The 16495-nt window shown below is 45.1% G+C and overlaps 2 protein-coding genes across 2 annotated transcripts in view; one reads left to right on the top strand and one right to left on the bottom strand.

Moving 5' to 3' along the window:
- The window catches only part of LOC310837292 (uncharacterized protein), a 530615-nt gene that overhangs the window by 217880 nt on the left and 296240 nt on the right, over positions 1-16495 (top strand). The window lies entirely within an intron of this gene.
- LOC310837752 (class I histocompatibility antigen, F10 alpha chain-like) overlaps positions 1-16495 on the bottom strand; it is a 75269-nt gene that overhangs the window by 52704 nt on the left and 6070 nt on the right. The window contains 5 exon segments of the mRNA XM_083724812.1: positions 708-995; positions 3779-4054; positions 5467-5742; positions 15006-15115; positions 15117-15265. Of these exon segments, the coding sequence (XP_083580938.1) occupies positions 708-995; positions 3779-4054; positions 5467-5742; positions 15006-15115; positions 15117-15265 (1099 nt within the window).

Consider the following 16495-nt stretch of genomic DNA (forward strand, 5'->3'; position numbering starts at 1 on the left):
ATTCTGATTGCAAAATATTGGAAGTCACAAGATTTACCCACACTGGAGGAATGGCAAACGCAGTTGATGGACTACATGGAATTGGCCGAAATGACTGGCAGAATCCGAGACTTGGGAGAAGAAACAATCGAGGAGGACTGGAAAAAATTTAAGGACTATCTGGAAAAACATTATAAGTTGTATGAATGTTAAAAAACGCACCTTTTAGGAAATTCTAGCTTCAGTAATGTTAAACTAAAGAAATGGAAACTAAGGTACAAGAAGTCAGAGATAGAATAATGAAACAACTTTATTGTGTTAAAATGAAAATGTACATGATTTGGGTTATAATACATTTGAAATTGGGTAACATGATAAAATGAAAGATACAACAAGTATTGAAACAAGTTAACAAATTGCTGATGTTATGTATTACAGAGAATGCAGCGTTGGGAGGACGCGGGGAAGTCCAGTAGATTTGGAAAAAAGAACAAGAAAATTTGTAATTTTCTTTCTCTACTCTTATAATATGCTCTTTATTCTTTTTTCTGTATTTTATAAAACTAATAAAAAATATTATTTAAAAAAAAAAAGGATCCAACTGGGGTTCCCCATCTGAGCTGTGCTGCTGCTGAAGGGAGGAGTTGGGTGGAAATCCCCCTCCCAGAGCCCACCCCTTCCCCTCCTGTCTGTCTGTCTGTCTGTCTGTCTGTCTGTCTCTCACTCACCTGGCTCCTTCTCCCAGGCCACGTCCAGAGGTTTCTCCAGGCTGTCATGCTCCACGCGGCACTGGAAGCGCTCCCTCTCCTCGGGGTCGATCTGGACACTGAGCAAGACATAGTAGGTCCCGTCCGAGTTGGGTGCGACCAATCCTCGGAGGGTGCCCTCATGCCAGACCTCCCCGTCCTTCACCCAGTTGGCCTCAATCTCCTTGGGGTAGAAGCCGTGGACTTGGCAAACGAGGGTCTCCAGGCCGTCATAGTCTGCCTTCCTGGTCACCTTCACCACCGGAGCCTCTGCAAAAAGGGCCGCATTGGGGTTAACAGAGAGACATCCACAACGGGAGCCTGGAGGAATCCTGTATTTTTAAAGAGCAGAAGAGCAGGGACCCAAGGGGCAACCTAGTCAGAATCTCACATCTCCAGAAATTAAAATAACTGTGAATCAATGGGATTCCTCAACCTCCCTTGGCATCTTCCCCAGTCAGTGTCTATGGTGGAACTGTTTTCAGATGTTTTATCCTTTGTTTGCCAAAGCAGACTCCTTTGGGAGGGAGGACTAGGCACAAATTAATTTATTATCTTGAAAAGCTCTAATACTACTTGTGGTTCCAAGATTGTCCCAGGGAGCTGATCCTGGCTCCTCTCTTGAGGGGGAAGAAATGCTGGACTCGCTGCTCTCTTGTTCTCCAGGACTTTTCAGCTCCAGTTAGTGAACAAAGCCAACAGCCCTGGGAAAGACAGAGCTCCTTTCTGGTTCTCCCGCCTGCCCTGAAAGGGTCCCCACAGAAACCCAAAACAAGACCTCCCCTCCCCACCCACCTGTCCTCAGCCGAACCTCCGTCCCAAAGAGGATGATTCCCAGCCTCCTTTGCACGTTGTCACCCTTGAAAACGCTTAATTGTGGCTTTTGGGGTGAAATCCTCAACCTCAAGAAATATGCTCAGTGTCTCTGGGGTGAATTATCACCAGGCCCCCATAGATGAATTTGCTCAGATCTCTCTAAGCACGGCTAATACCTATGTGTCATTCCTCAAAAAGGGAGGGTGCTAGAATTATTTCATTTTCAATTAATGTTCATATTAGCAAAGCTAATAGAGACAGGAAGAAAGCCAGTCAAAACACTTGATCATTTGATTGGCCCCTGTGCAAGATTTCTGAAGGCAGAAGAGTGGACTGTACCATTTCAAGGCACGAGGTTGAGGAAGATGACACTTCTGAATGTTCCCCATTGAAAAAAGTTGTATACCTCACAAATAAAAAATTTGAGAAGGTAGAAGAGGGAATTCCCATACTCTCTCACTATGTGCAGGTTTCTGCTTCTAGGCCACGAGTGGCTAACCTACAGACTTAGTGAGGGGGCTGCATCCATATTTCATGGGCTCCCCACACATTTTCTATTTTAAAAAAGGTTAATTAATTTAGTTTTAAAGACTTTCCCCACAGGTATGTAGGGGGAGACGGGGCACATTGATGCAAGGGGCACATTGATACACCAACAATATTTCAATATTGAGACGCTAAAATGTGTGTATACATGTGTGAGTATGACAGTTGCAACCGCGCTGCCCACCAGTTCGCCATTGGCGTTTGACGAGAGTGTGTTTTTAGCGCGGCCAACTAAAAAATTACGTGAAATGTAAAAGTGTTCCAATGCTGTTTTTCGTCATTTAGTTAAGATTTAAAAATACCTAAGGTAAATTATCCCACTCTGTAATCAGGATTACATGTGATTTTTAAATAAATTCAGTGGTTTTATTAATAATTGTTAGTTTTCTGAAAATGTCTGTTGGGGCACTTTGACACACTAAGACATGGGGCCCTGCTAGTGTACAATAGTGCCCCAATATACAAGTTTGCATGAAATCTCTAAACTGATTTCCTACACATGAAATTTGAAAACAAAAAAACTGTTGTTGACTATGTGGCCAAAGTCATTTCTAAATATAATATGACCGATTATCAAGTGTCATTTCTCAGGAAATATCCAGGATCTTGTATGTTTGTCTTTCCCATTGTAGAAGATCAGGCAAGCATCGATTTCAAGGATGCTGTTTTGCAGTTGCCAAAACCAAATTTCTCAAAGGGCACAACTCGAACATCAGTACTTTATACTTTTTTTTTTTTACTTCCGTGGATATAATGTGCAATAGAAGCTAAACGTTAAGGAAATATCTTATTTTTTATAAGCATTTTGTTTAAATCACTATTTTTGGACTACCTAATGTGAGTTCTTATACTTTTTAAAGTTTTTCCAAAGTTTTTTTTTTAATGCATAGGTGTTTGAGTAAAAATTAATTTAAGTTTTTAAGTTTTGTTAAGAAAACCTGCCATAAAGTCTATGATATGTGTGAAACACTTAGTTTTGATACGTAATTTAGATTTTTAAGTAACAAATTGTAGGGCTGATTATGATCTCTCACAATAAAAATGGTTTTTTTTAATTAAATTTTTGTAAATAATTACCATTCTCACACAATTTATGCTTTGTATCAAAGTGCCCCGTAGTTGGGGCAGAATGATACAAAACCCATTTTTTACTCAAGTCATTATATTCTCATTATCTTCTAACTTTAATGGTTCTTTTGATTACTATTATAATACTGATTAGTTATGCCATGCATAAAGCAATTTTTTAAATTATTTGATTCATTTTGGTACATAAAATATGAGAGTGGATTTTTCTCCATGAATCTGCCCCACTTTCCCCTACCCACGTGTAAAGGCAAAAGGTTTTTCTGTATCCCGCCTCAAATCTGTCCATTTCAATTTTATTTTTTTACTTAATTTAAGATGCACTTTGCTTTCCTGGCTCCTTCCCTGCTGTTTCTTTGTGCCCCCTCCCCAATTTGTCCTTTGCCATCCCTTATTCTAGGGGGGGTTAAGCATCTCCCCCCCCCAAATCATACTCTGAAGTGACCCCTTTTCTCCTCCCAGAGTCCCAAACTTATTTCTGCCTCCCCCACCAAGAAAAGTGTTTGCTGTTTGGTCCAGAAAGGAAGACTGTTAAGGGGGGAAGGGGAATTTGTAGGAAAACTGCCCCACTGAGCCCCCCTCCCCTCCCCACTGCCCCCCCTCACCTGTCCTCAGCAGAGTCTCCTTCCCGTAGTCCAGGTATCTCTGCAGCCACGCAATGCATTCCTCCTCCAGGTAGCGCTTACTGTACTGGTTCAGGGCCAAGTCAGGATCCAACTTCCTCTTGGTTGCTTGGGCCTCCATCTCGGCCGCCGTCCAGGTGAGGGTCTCCTTGTCAAAGGCGAGGAAGTCCCTCCCATTGTAGCCAAACTGCCTATACCCTCCTTTGTGCCCGTCTGAACTCAGCTCACAGCCATACATGTACTGAAGGGTGTGGATCCCTGGAAGGGTCAAAAGTGGCCCAGGAGGTCAAGGGGGGTCAGAGCAGCCCCTCCCCCATCAGCAAAAGAGCCCAGGAAAAAGGATTTATTTGCCTGAGACTCAGGAAAGAGGTAGCAGTGAGAGGGAAGAAAAATCAACCAGCATTGTATCTTTTTGAAGGCTCATCCGCATAACACGTTCACTGAGGGAAACACTACAATCCTGAGCCTGTAAAGCCCCCCTTAAATTGCCCTCCTCTCTCTCATCGCCTCACAGTCTCCCTCCCCCCTTGCAGGGTTGGAGGTTGTTAAGTTGTGAGTGAACATATCAGACGACACAGCGATTCTTCAAACAGCTCTTGTTTATTCAGAGGCCAGAACAGAACTGACTGAAGGGCTCAGTCAGCTTGCTTATATAGAGCTCCAGTACAACGTAACTGTAGCAACTTTCTAAAACTATCCAATCACTGAACGTCACTTTTGATCCTTCATTTGCATAACTATTCTCAGTATCCCCCTGTTGGCCCAGGGGGAGAACTTCAGTACATAACACTGGTCACAATCTGTCCGTCTTTCCCCCCAGCTCTGCTCCTCTTGATCTTGCCCCTTTTGGAGAGATGCCTCAGCTGCCCCCCCATCCCCCCTAGAAAGAGGAAAGGGGCAACATGGAAGGGGGACACCCACACATTGGGGGCCCTTTCGAGAGAGGAGGTCTCCTCTTCCCCTCCATCTCTCCCCCCCCCAGCTTCTCCATATCAAGGACCTTTTCCCTAAAAGGAGGGAAGTCATGGAAGGGCCTTTGGAAAAAGAAGTTTCCTCATAGCTTGGGAGGGAAAGGGAAGCCACAAGGGGGGGTTGCCCCACTTCAAAATGCCCCCCCCCCTTCTCAGCAGAAGCCAGGCTGCCCTTGTCAAAGATGGCGGGTCCCTGCATCCCCCTGCCCACCCCAGGGGGCCACCACCAAATCTTCAAAACAACAACATTAAAAGAAGTTATCTGGGCAGCTGGCTTCTCCTTAAGCAGGACCAGAACTCAAGGCTTGCTTGTCTCAGCCTCAGGATCCCACCCTTCTCTTCCCCTCCCAGAGGAAAATGAACTAGACAGATTTCCACCTCAGAAGGCCTGAGCCAAGCCCAGCATGGAAGGAAGCGCAGGAAATGGAGACATTTCCTGGGTAGCATGTGCAGGTCCAGAGAGGGTCATACTGGGGGGGGGGAGTGTCCTCTGCCCTCCAAGTCTCATTCTCTGTCCCCCCCACCCCACACCATCCCAGCCCCCATTAAGGGAAGGGGAGATGCCTCTGCCCTGGTGGAGACCCCCACCCTCCATTTCCTTTCCTCCCAGCAGCCCCCTCCCTGCAATTCTTGCCCTTGGAGGAAATGTCATTGGGGGGGAGGAGGTGTGACTCTGTTACTCTCCTGCCTTCCACTCACCTCCGCTCTGGTTGTAGCGATTCTGCAGAGTCTGCAGACTCTCCCAGAAGGCCAGCTCAGTGCCCTGAGATTTCTGAGTCTCCGTGTTCCAGTACTGAGGATCCTCCTTTTCCACCTTCCTTATCCAGGGGACGCGAGGCAGCGCTTCCTTGGTGTCACTGTCATACTGATCAATTTGCTGGTCATCCACGTACCCCACAGTAATGAACTGGGGCAGCCCCTGGCCAGGCTCAGAAACAGCTGTGTAGAAGTAGCGCAGGGAGTGAGAAGTGGAGTCTGGAAAGGAAGAGAAAAGGGGGCAGAGAGTTAGGGGTCCTGCAGATGAAGGCAGCAGCCCTAAATTAGGAGATCCAAAGTTCAGCGGGGTTTGGGGGAGTTTATAGACCTGCCTTCTGTAGCAGGAGAACCCCCCTCAATGTTCCACACAAGCACAACACATACACCCCCCTCTCACCTACTTTCGACCCCAGGGATGCCCCGTTAGAGAGACATCCCAAAAAAGCCTTCCGTAAATAAGGAAGGGCTTGAATTGACAGCTCGCTTTAATGAAACCCCTTTTCGCCTTATCCTTTTCCTGGGTAGACCTGTGTCCTGAACTCTAGCTCAATCGGCTGCCGCTTCAGCCAATCAGCGTTACCAAACAGCATCCCTTGTGGCGGCCACGTAGGTACTGCAAGCGACTGTGTCTACTTCTCTATACTTTGACAGCTGTTAATACAATGTTTCCGGATTCAATTGACCGTGACTAATCCAATCAAAATGTATCAAGGTGCTTCCGATAAGTGAAAGTAATTTTGAACTTCTGAAGGGTTTGTGTTATACAGTGGTGCCCCGCAAGACGAACGCCTTGCAAGACGGAAAACCCGCTAGACGAAAGGGTTTTCCGTTTTGGAGGCGCTTCGCAAAACGAATTTCCCTATGGGCTTGCTTCGCAAGACGAAAATGTCTTGTGAGTTCCTGCGGGGGTTTTTCCCTCCCCCCCCTTTTCCTAAGCCGCTTATCAGCTGATCCGCTGATAAGCCGCTAATCCGCTAAGCTGTCAATGGGCTTGCTTCGCAAGACAAAAAAACCGCTATACGAAGAGCCTCACGAAACGGATTAATTTCGTCTTGCGAGGCACCACTGTAAATTCACAGTAAATCAACCGTACAACGGATTTGCGCCGGACCACTTTTATTCTGCTCTGTAAGGGAAGGACTATCAAAGGGGGTGGTTTGATACAGGACAGCCGTACTCCAGGGCCCTGCCCAGTTGGCATGGCAACCTTGATGGACCCAGATAGAAGACCATCAAGGGCACAATGGACTTGCATATGGGAGTGGATTCAACACGGACTGGAACAAAGGACAGTGATCGGATCTTCCCTCTGGGGGCAGGAAACTGCCAACTCCCCTTTGTCTCTTGGATGTGACTCATGGGGAGGGGGAAAGGAGGAACCTGCCAGGTGACAAGATACTCAAGTTACCTCCTCAACTCCTCCCTCAACCCCTCCTTTTTGTGATGTATCAATGATGTAGTTGTGATGTAGTCATGATGTAGTTTGGGGGATTGGTAACTAATAAAAGTTGGGGTCTTCCTTTATTCAGGGCTTCCATTTTGCTTCATCTTGTTGCGGGTGGGAGTCCTGTCATGACAGTTTCCAATAAAGGCCAACCCTACAGGCTGCTGTTTTGCTCCGAGTTATCCTGGTTGGTGTTTTTGTTTCTTGTCCAAGGGAGCCCTCGGATTCCTCCGTTAACAGTTTGGCGACCACAAAGGGACTCTTGGTTCTCCTGTGAAGGTGAGGAGGGAGATAAAGGTGGATCGGGCACCACTGGGCAGCCTTAGCCCAGGGATCCTTTTCTTCCTCTCCCTGCCTCTTCTTTGCGGGTGATAATCAATTGTCACCAGAAAGCTCAGCCAGGGGAACAAAGGCAAGGTCAAGCCAGCCAAAGAAAGGATCCTGGGATCCACGAGGGACATTCGGGGACGTGAGTATAGTTTGAAATTAGTACATTGGGAGGGAAGAATGTCTCCATGGCAGCTGAACTTTTCTTTTTTCCTCTCCTCGATGCCTTCTCTCAGAGCGTAGCAGGAAGGGTCATGGAAATTCTTTTTCTCTCTCTCCCGATTCCCTTTCTCGGTGCATGGCCAAAGGGATCGTGGAAATCTCCTTGCTTCTCTCCTTGACACCTTCTCTCGAAGAGTGCCCGGAAGGGTCCTGGAAGTCTTTCTCTCTCTCTCTCTCTCTCCTCCTATTCCCTCTCTCGGATCATGGCCTGAGGGACCATGGAAAATCTCCTTTTTCTCCCCTCGATGCCTTGTCTCGGAGCGTGGCCGGAAGCATCGTACAAGTCCTTCGCTCTCTCTCTTTCCTGTCCCTACAAATGAAGCCGCCCCTCCTGCACGAAGACCCTTGTTGGGGATGACTCTTGTACTTGAGAATGCAAGGTCATTTGTTTCCTTTCAAACCTTTGTTTTCTCGGGCCCCAATCTGGGATTGCACTGTGCAAGTGTCCAGTAGGGAGTCCCAAACTTGGTCCTATATATATATATATATATATATACACACATACATATTATTATATATATTATTTATTCAAAATTTTGAAAGTTACAATAAGTTACAATAAGAAAAAAGAGGAAAAATAAAAAAGACAGAAAAAATGCAATCATTAAAAAAGGAAAAAAAGCAAATCAAACCTTTACATGACTTTCTTCCTTTACTTATTTCCTTGACCTCCTCACACCTCCCATTTTTGTATTCTAATTTAAATTGTTGTTTCAGCAAATCCTTCCAACCTTATTTTTATCTTAATAATTTGTTTTAAAATACTGTAATTTTACATTCTCTCTTTCATCAATTCATTTTTACTTAATCCTTTATGTCATTTTGCCAAAACCACGTAATTTTCTTTTTCAAACATCTTACTAACAAAATCCTTAATTTTACAATATTTTTTAAAAACCACTTTTACTTTATCCAATCTTAACTCTCATCCAAACCTATATATCAATACTTATTCTTGAGACGTTTCTCTAAGGTCAAAAAAGACTCCCTTCCACGAATTTCCCAACTCTCATAAAAAACAAAAAAACCCCAACTTATATTATATACACTTTGAGTTCCCAATTTCCATTCCACGCATACCTCCTTCCCGGTTTCAGTCCCCAGCATAAGTCCATCAATCTCAAAAAGCCATCAACCCGGAGATCTTAAATCCGAGGCTCTTCAATCTCTCTCATGACTCCTCTGCCAGTCTTTTTGATAGTCTTTAATATTGAAAGCCAAATCTCGGGGAGGCTCCAACCCAACAGCATCCACATTCCTTCCAGCCAAACCTCCGTACTTAAGAGTAAGGCCTATAGGATATTCCAAATCTTGTTTCCTTCTCCTTTCAGATCCAAATGTCCCCAAAACTCCAACTTCCACCTGAATCAAATTTATAATCCAAGGGTCATCTGATCTCCACATAAGGAGATCTCTCCATCTTTCACTTTCCAATTCAGGCCAGGCTTCCATCTTAGAAAATTTATTTCTCCTTGTTACCATCATGTCAGGCCTCAAATTGCAGCTCGCCTTTTGCATCTGCAGGGTTATGGCTGTTGGAATCTTCAAGCCTAGTCAGAGGAATTTGCCACTCTCCAGGCATCCGGCTTGAGTTCCTTGTTGACCTCCCTGTCAGCGACTCCCGGCAGGAGACAGGCAAGGTCATCTATCGGTGATTCTCCTCTGACGTGAGAAGAACACACCACTCTTCCCTCCTCCCTGTATTCCCCAGGAGGGGGGAAAGAGACAGAAAGAAATGTATTTACATGCCTTTATTTCTGTCTACGCAGCAGTACAGAGAAACACGTCTGTACTCTCCAAACACCAACAACAGAGATAAACTCCACCCCTGTACTTCCAGTACAGGTCAGATGACACACTGAGCTAACATCCGGTGCTCAGTACAGTGAATAGGCTGTCCCTTCGTTCCCACGGTACAGCCACAAACATCCTGTTTGGCCAGCTGCAGCTCGCTGCATTGCTCCTTTTTCGTAACAATGGCTCCCCCTTTCTTCTCTTCAGAGACAACATGATTCTCCTTCTCAAATTTCCCTGTGTGTTCAGTTAAATAAAATTCCTGTGCCGAGTTCTTATCAAGTTCATTACTGGTACTCACTCTTGTGTCCAAAGTTGTAACATTTGTAGTCAAAACACCTATTTGACCTTGCAACTTTCCCAAGAGAAAGAATGTCCTATTCAATTCAAACTGGAAAGGAAAGGAAATCCAAACTTGGTCCTAAGGCTAGGCAGGAGGCTGTCGTGGATGGTAGAACGGGAGGTTTACAAAACGGGGCCCCACACTAGGGTCAGTCTTATAAGCAGCACTGAGTGAGTTCCAGAACCGTGATTTTTTTCCGGGTTAAGAAAACCCGTGGTTTCCAGGCTGGTTGCCTATGGTTTTAGTTGTAGGCAGGGATTGCCACTCTATTTGAATACTGAACTGAATACTGATAGAATATTCTTCTTCTCTACCCCCTTTGTCCCTTTCTTGTCTGTTCTTCTATCTCCTCGTGTAGCCTGCTGCATATGTAATTGGTGTGATTCCAGCATACAGTTGAAATCCTTCAAGTTAAATGCATTCCAGTTGCTAGCTTCCTCCACTTTCCACCAGTTTTCCAGGGAGATGTAAAGTTAATTGGCCTGTGATTCCCAGGATCCTTCCTGGATCCCCGTATGATAATTGGTGCTTAAATGGTTCAAAGTTGCAATCTATCAATGTTGTGCTCTGGGCTGCCACCCACAGAGCGGGTTCCCCACTTGAGGAAGAAAGACCCACAGTGATAGCAGGGGCAGGAGGGCAAGTGCAACTTTGGGGCCAGGTCCTAACATGTGGCCCCACATCCCCTTTCCCCACACTTGCCCCTTCACAAGATCGAACACAGGAAGGGGGACAGAGCATGGCAAAGGAAGAGCCTCACTTTCCCACAGTCTGTACCAGCTCTGGCCACCAGGGGGCCTAATGAGTCTCCACAGTAACAACTAACAAAGACTTGGGGGGAGGCTGGAGGGGAGCCAGGGAGCTGAGCAGAGGCTTCAGCATCATTTCCAGAGTTGGCCTGCTTAGGAAGCAACTCCACAGCAACACACACATCCCTGGACGGAGAGAAGCCGAGTTGAGTTCAGTGAGAGATGGGGCATTTTCATGGCAGAAGGTAGTGGGCACAGGGCTAAGGAAGGAAGAGCAATTTCTGTTTTGTTTCGGGAAGCAAAATGGGATGTATTATTATTAATAGAATTTATTAATACCTATACCCAGAGATCTCAGGGTGGTCTCTGAACGAAATCAAAATCTAAAACCACAAAATATTCAATCAAAAGAAAAACAACCCAATAACATCCCCCCCCAAAAAATAACCCCACATTTTTTTAAAAAAATTAATCCTTTTTAATGCAAAATTACAACAAAAATTACAAACATTGAATCCAAAATAAAACAGTACAAACAAACAAAAAGAACACAAAAGAAAAAAGAACAGAAAAAACACACATCTTCAAATAAAACCATATCATCATTCTAATCCAGTCATTACATACATATACACATATTGACTTCCTTCCTTTGTTCTAAGACCTCAACATTTTTACTCTTTCTCAATTGTTGTGTCTAATGTAAATTACTTCTATCTTTATACTTTTTACACCATTTTTCTCTTTCTTTAACCCTGCAAAGCATCATTCATTACATATCGATATGCTTACTCCAGAACAATGTTTCTTCATATACTCTTTTGCACATCCCCATTCTTTTAATAATTTTTGGTCCGATTGTCCCCTTATGAATGCTGTGAGTCTTGCCAGATTTATATATTCACAAAATTTAATTTGCCATTCTTTCATTGATGGAATTTTTCTCCCTTTCCAATTTTTTGCTATGAGCATCCTGGCAGCTATTGTCACATAGAGGAATACTTTCCTTTGGTCGTCAGGAATATCATTTGTGATTATACCTAAAAGGAATGCCTCCGGTTTTTTACTAAAAGATATTTTAAACATCTTTTTGATATCTTCATATATTTTATTCCAAAATTGTTTAATAGGTCGGCATTCCCATGTGAAACACTGTTCCTATTTCTTTCTTGCATCTCCAACAGGTATTTGATTTTAATTTGTAAATTTTAGCCAATTGTACCGGAGTTAAGTACCACTGGTACACCATTTTCATCAAATTTTCTCTGATTGTGTAACATGCTATAAATTTAATATCACATTTCCATAATTTCTCCCACTGGTCCAGCCGAATTGCGTAACCTATATCACATGCCCATTTCGTCATATCTTCTTTTACTTCTTCATCCTTTAACTCCCATTCTAATAATAAATTATACATTTTGGATATACTCTTTTTTCGAGTTTTGTAATAATACTTTTTGTAATTTTGCTTCTACTTTTTCAAATCCTATTGCTTTGTCCTGATTAAATATTTGGGAAATTTGTTGATATTGTAAACATGTGGTGCATTATTGGGGCACCTCTTCGTATGGTCTTACTTTTAATTGGCCCTGTTCCTACTTTAGGAGCTGCTGGTATGCCACCAATCTTCCTGTCGTGTTTTTCTTTTTGACTGCTATTACTTCTAACGGTGAAACCCACCATGGGGTTTTAGGTTCTACCAACCTTCTATGTCTCACCCAGACCTTATATAATGAATTTCTAATTACATGACTTAGAAATTCTTTATGCACCGCCACTTTGTTGTAAATTAGATAGGCATGCCAGCCGTATCTGTTGTTCCATCCCAAGTCTAAAATGACATTATTATCTAATGTAATCCAGTCTCTGATCCAACTAAAACATGCTGCATCATAGTATATTCTCAGGTCTGGGAGTCCAAAGCCACTCCACTCTTTTATGTCTGTCAATAATATATATTTGATCCGTGACTTTTTGCCTTGCCATTTAAATTTTGTTAGGTACATTTTCCATTTTTTAAAACATTAATCATTACCTATTATGGCGATCATTTGGAAAAGGAACAGGAATTTTGGTAAGATATTCATTTTAATAGCCGAAATTCTACCCCAGAGTGTTAAATTCAATCTTGTCCAAATTTCCATTTCTCTTTTTATCTCTTCCCAATTTTTGTATAATTATCTTCAAACAAATTTATATTTTTATTGCTATTTGAATTCCTAACAATTTTACTTTTTTTACAATTTGTAATCCAAATTTTTCTACCAGTACCTTTTTCTCTTGGTCTCCCATGTCTTTTACAATTAGTTTCATTTTTTCCTTATTCAAAGCAAAACCTGAAACCTTTCCAAAGTTTTCCATTTTTTCTAGAGCCTTTTCTATGCTTTCCTTTGGGTTTTCCACCATTAACACTAAATCATCTGCAAATGCGCTTATTTTATATATTTTCTCCCCTAAGGATATTCCATTTATTTCTTGATCTAGTCTGATTTCTTGATTTAGAATTTAGTAAATCTAAAACTAAATTTGGAAACCCCAACATTTTTAAAGGGCATTTTTAAAGGGTGTCAATCAAATCAACCTGGTTAAAAAGGAACATTTTTGCCTGGTGCCTAAAGCTGTATAATGAAGGCACCAGGTGAACTTCCCTGGGGAGAGCATTCCACAGACGGGGAGCCAGTGCAGAGAAGGCCCAGTTCTCGCATTGCTACCCTCCAGACCTCTCAAGGAGGCGGCACAGCACACAAAGAAGGGCCTCAGCGCCCGCCCCACCCCGACTAGCCCCCCCCCCACTACCCCAGGTGCTAGGGCAGGTAGCTCTGCCCCTGCCTTGATGGTGTGTGGACTCTGCTACCTCCCTCCGGCTCCCTTCTTTCAGGCAAGATCAAATGGGATCCACTTCTAAGACCTTCCCCTCCCAGGGCAGGGGCTCCCCCCACTTCAAACCACAAGAGCTCAGAGCAAGGCTGCCTCTGGTTGTGGCATCTGGCTAAACAACACAGGCAGATCTGCTCAGTGGAGACAAAGAGCCACAAAATGAGTCACACGTGAGACCCCAAAGTGAGGAGGAATCTGAAGGAACCAGGGGTCTCCACCACCCTTTGCCCAGCCCTGTAGCACAGTGAGGGGGCAGCCCCCCCCCATATGGAGAGGGTTCAAGAGAGAAATAACAGGTCTTACTCTTCAGTTCTTAAAGCTTTCATACCATTTTCCATTAGAGAAGAACAAAAACTATTTACTATAAAAGCAAACAATATGGGGAGGGGGAGAGGACTCACAAACATAAGAAAATAACCAACCAACCCAAACTAGATAATCATATTCTTCCATAAAGAGGATCCGAGTGCGAAACAAATGTTATCTCCTTCATCTCATAACAGCAGGGGTCAAGGAGAATTCCCACATTATCTCAACACCCTATTCCCCCCTTCCCACTCACAAAAATGCCCTGCTGCTATCTCCAGATCTTCCTCCCATGAAGAATACACTTGTCTCACAAAAGTGTCTGCTTAAAACATTTTTCTTTGGGCAATCCTATCCAGACAGGCAAATGCTGATGTGTTTTGACCTCTCAATGCTAATTTTAATTATTTTTTAATGCTTTAAGCTGCTTTTATTATTTTACTATTTCCTGTAAATCAATAAGGGTTTTTTCCACAATCGAGCAGGATATACTTTTTAGTTAAACAGAGAACATGAGTGGCAACCCCAAAAGGAGAAAAACACCAAAGGCAGCAATCAGGAATATGGAATTAAGAATTTAATAGTGATAAATCCTTGAAAAGAATGCAGAGCCAGTGGACTGGTGGGCTGAGGGAGCAGGAATATTCTGAGCAAGGGAAATTCATGTCTAGGAGCTCCAGGCAGAGACTCCAACTTTTTTGAATTATTTTTTTGGGGGGAGGGAGAATATAAAAGGAGGGCGTATTCAAGGGGAACCGGGCTGTAGGGTGGGGGCCCCCCTTTTGTTTCTCAGGAGTTGTTTGTGCCCTTCGTGCACAAGGGGCTGTACAGAAACGGCAGAGAGAAGCCCCCTGCATAATTTAGGAAACCTACATTTTTGACAGGCAACAGGAAAGGGGTTTTCTTGGTGGGGGAGACTGGAGGAGTTACAACTGTAAAGCAGAAGAACCTGATGATGAAAGGGAACTCCTGAACAACACAAGATGGGGAATTGCGGGTGGGGACCCCTTATTCAGACGTTTCCCCCGCAATGAAATCAGCTCTACACGCGTCCAGCTCCCACCCCCAGGCTGGGCTCCAGAGTGTTTAGCTGAGTTTTCAGAGCGGCTGAGGGTTAGAAGAGAAGAGGGAAGGTAAAAAGAGAAGAAGAAAGACTTCTCTATCTGTATCTCTCTCACACACACTCACACAGACCAGAGTCAAGACGAAGCTGCGGGGGGCGGGACAGGCGAGTCACTTCCCCCCCCCCCCGAATCCTGCCAACACCTTCCAGCTTTGTCTTGTTCTTTGCTTGAGCCACGAGCCCAGGAGTGAAGCGGCCCCTGCCCCGGGCGGCATACAAAACCAGCCCCAAGTCGGGGAAACAGATGTCTGGGAAGGGATCATTTTCTCCCCCCCCCCCCAGCCCAGTCCTTACCTGCGCAGTCCAGCAGCAGCAGGAGGGGGGCAGCCGCCCCCAGGATCAGGGGGGGCCAGCGGAGGAGGAGGAGGACCCCCATCTCCCCCCAAACGAAGCCCCCTTTTCCTTCTCCCTCCGCCGCTCTGAGACCCGCTCTCTGCTCCGCCTGCGGAACCAGGGATTGGGCGAGGGGAAAATATTCCGCCAATCGGACATCTTCGCGCAGGTTGCGGCATCGGTCGCCGGGCAGACTTCGAGGCACAAGTTTGGGAGGGAGGCTGGAAAACGAAAGAGAAAGTGATTGCAGCTCCTCGCTGGGAAACGCCGCCTCCCTCCCTCCCTCCCTCCCTTCCTCCCCCCCCCCGGCAGCTCTTCCTGTCCTGCCCTGCAGGGGGGCCGGGGGGGACCCCAGGTTCAGTCCCCGCATCTCCAGGGGGGTCTGGGAATGTCCCCCTCTCTGAAACTGGGGAGAGGGGCTGTGAGATCCGGAGCGAGGCGGACTCGTGGCCCAAGTCAGTGCAGAACAGTCTCCTGGGTCCTGTTTTTAAGAAGCCCTCGGATGGCTTCAAATATGGCTCCCTTCTTCCTCCGCTGTCAGGGACAGTAAATGCATGAGCATCCCACTCGCTGGGTGTCCCTCCCGTCCTCCTTGCATGCTTCCTTACTGGGACATCTGGGTGGCCACTGGGAGACCGCCATGCTGCACTCAATGGGCCCCTTTGGGGTGATCCAGCAGCCCAGCTCTTCTCCTGAGTCCCTCTATCTAGTGGCAGGGGGTTCCAGCGGTTAAGTGTGTGCCTTGTAAAGAAATGCTCAGTGTTGCAACTAGGGCTGAACCTCAGGGTTGAAGTCAAAACAGAGAGAGAGAGAGAGAGTATGACCACACAGAGAAGCATAGGCGCCGACTCCATGGGGCCTGAGGGGGCCCGAGCCCCCTCAAAAATTCGTTTGGGGGGGCAGAGCCCCCCCAATAATTTAAGAAAATTATTACCGTAAATTTCGCTCTATAACACACAGATTTTTTCTCCTAAAAAGTAAGGGGAAATGTCTGTGCGTGTTATTGAGCGAATGTGTGGTCCCTGGAGCTGACTCGCCGGAGCGCAGGGGCAAAAATAGGCAAAAATCAGGCAAAAATTGTTGGAGATAAGCAGTGTCCAGTGCACAGCGGAATGATGAAAAGTACGTGCCAACATGCTCTATATTACTTTATTTACACTTCAAAGCTGGTAATTTACAGGAAAACATCTTCCCTCTGCCGGAGCAGAGAAAGGCATCCTCTCTCCTCTAAAGCACGGAGAGAATCACACTGAACTGCAAAGAACAGTGAAAAACAGGAAACCAGTGTACGTCACATCCAGTCTCCTTTCCCGTGAGAAAACCCAACAGCACTTGACTGTGGAATGTAAACATTGTCTTGTGACAAGCACTTCGCTGCTCAGTGAAGGAAGCAGAAACCAACATCCTCCCCCTTTCTGTGAACATCACTGGGCAGCGTGTTCGTACAATAT

The sequence above is a fragment of the Podarcis gaigeae genome, assembly GCF_964106915.1.
Source record: "Podarcis gaigeae genome assembly, chromosome: 2".
Classification (NCBI taxonomy): domain Eukaryota; kingdom Metazoa; phylum Chordata; class Lepidosauria; order Squamata; family Lacertidae; genus Podarcis; species Podarcis gaigeae.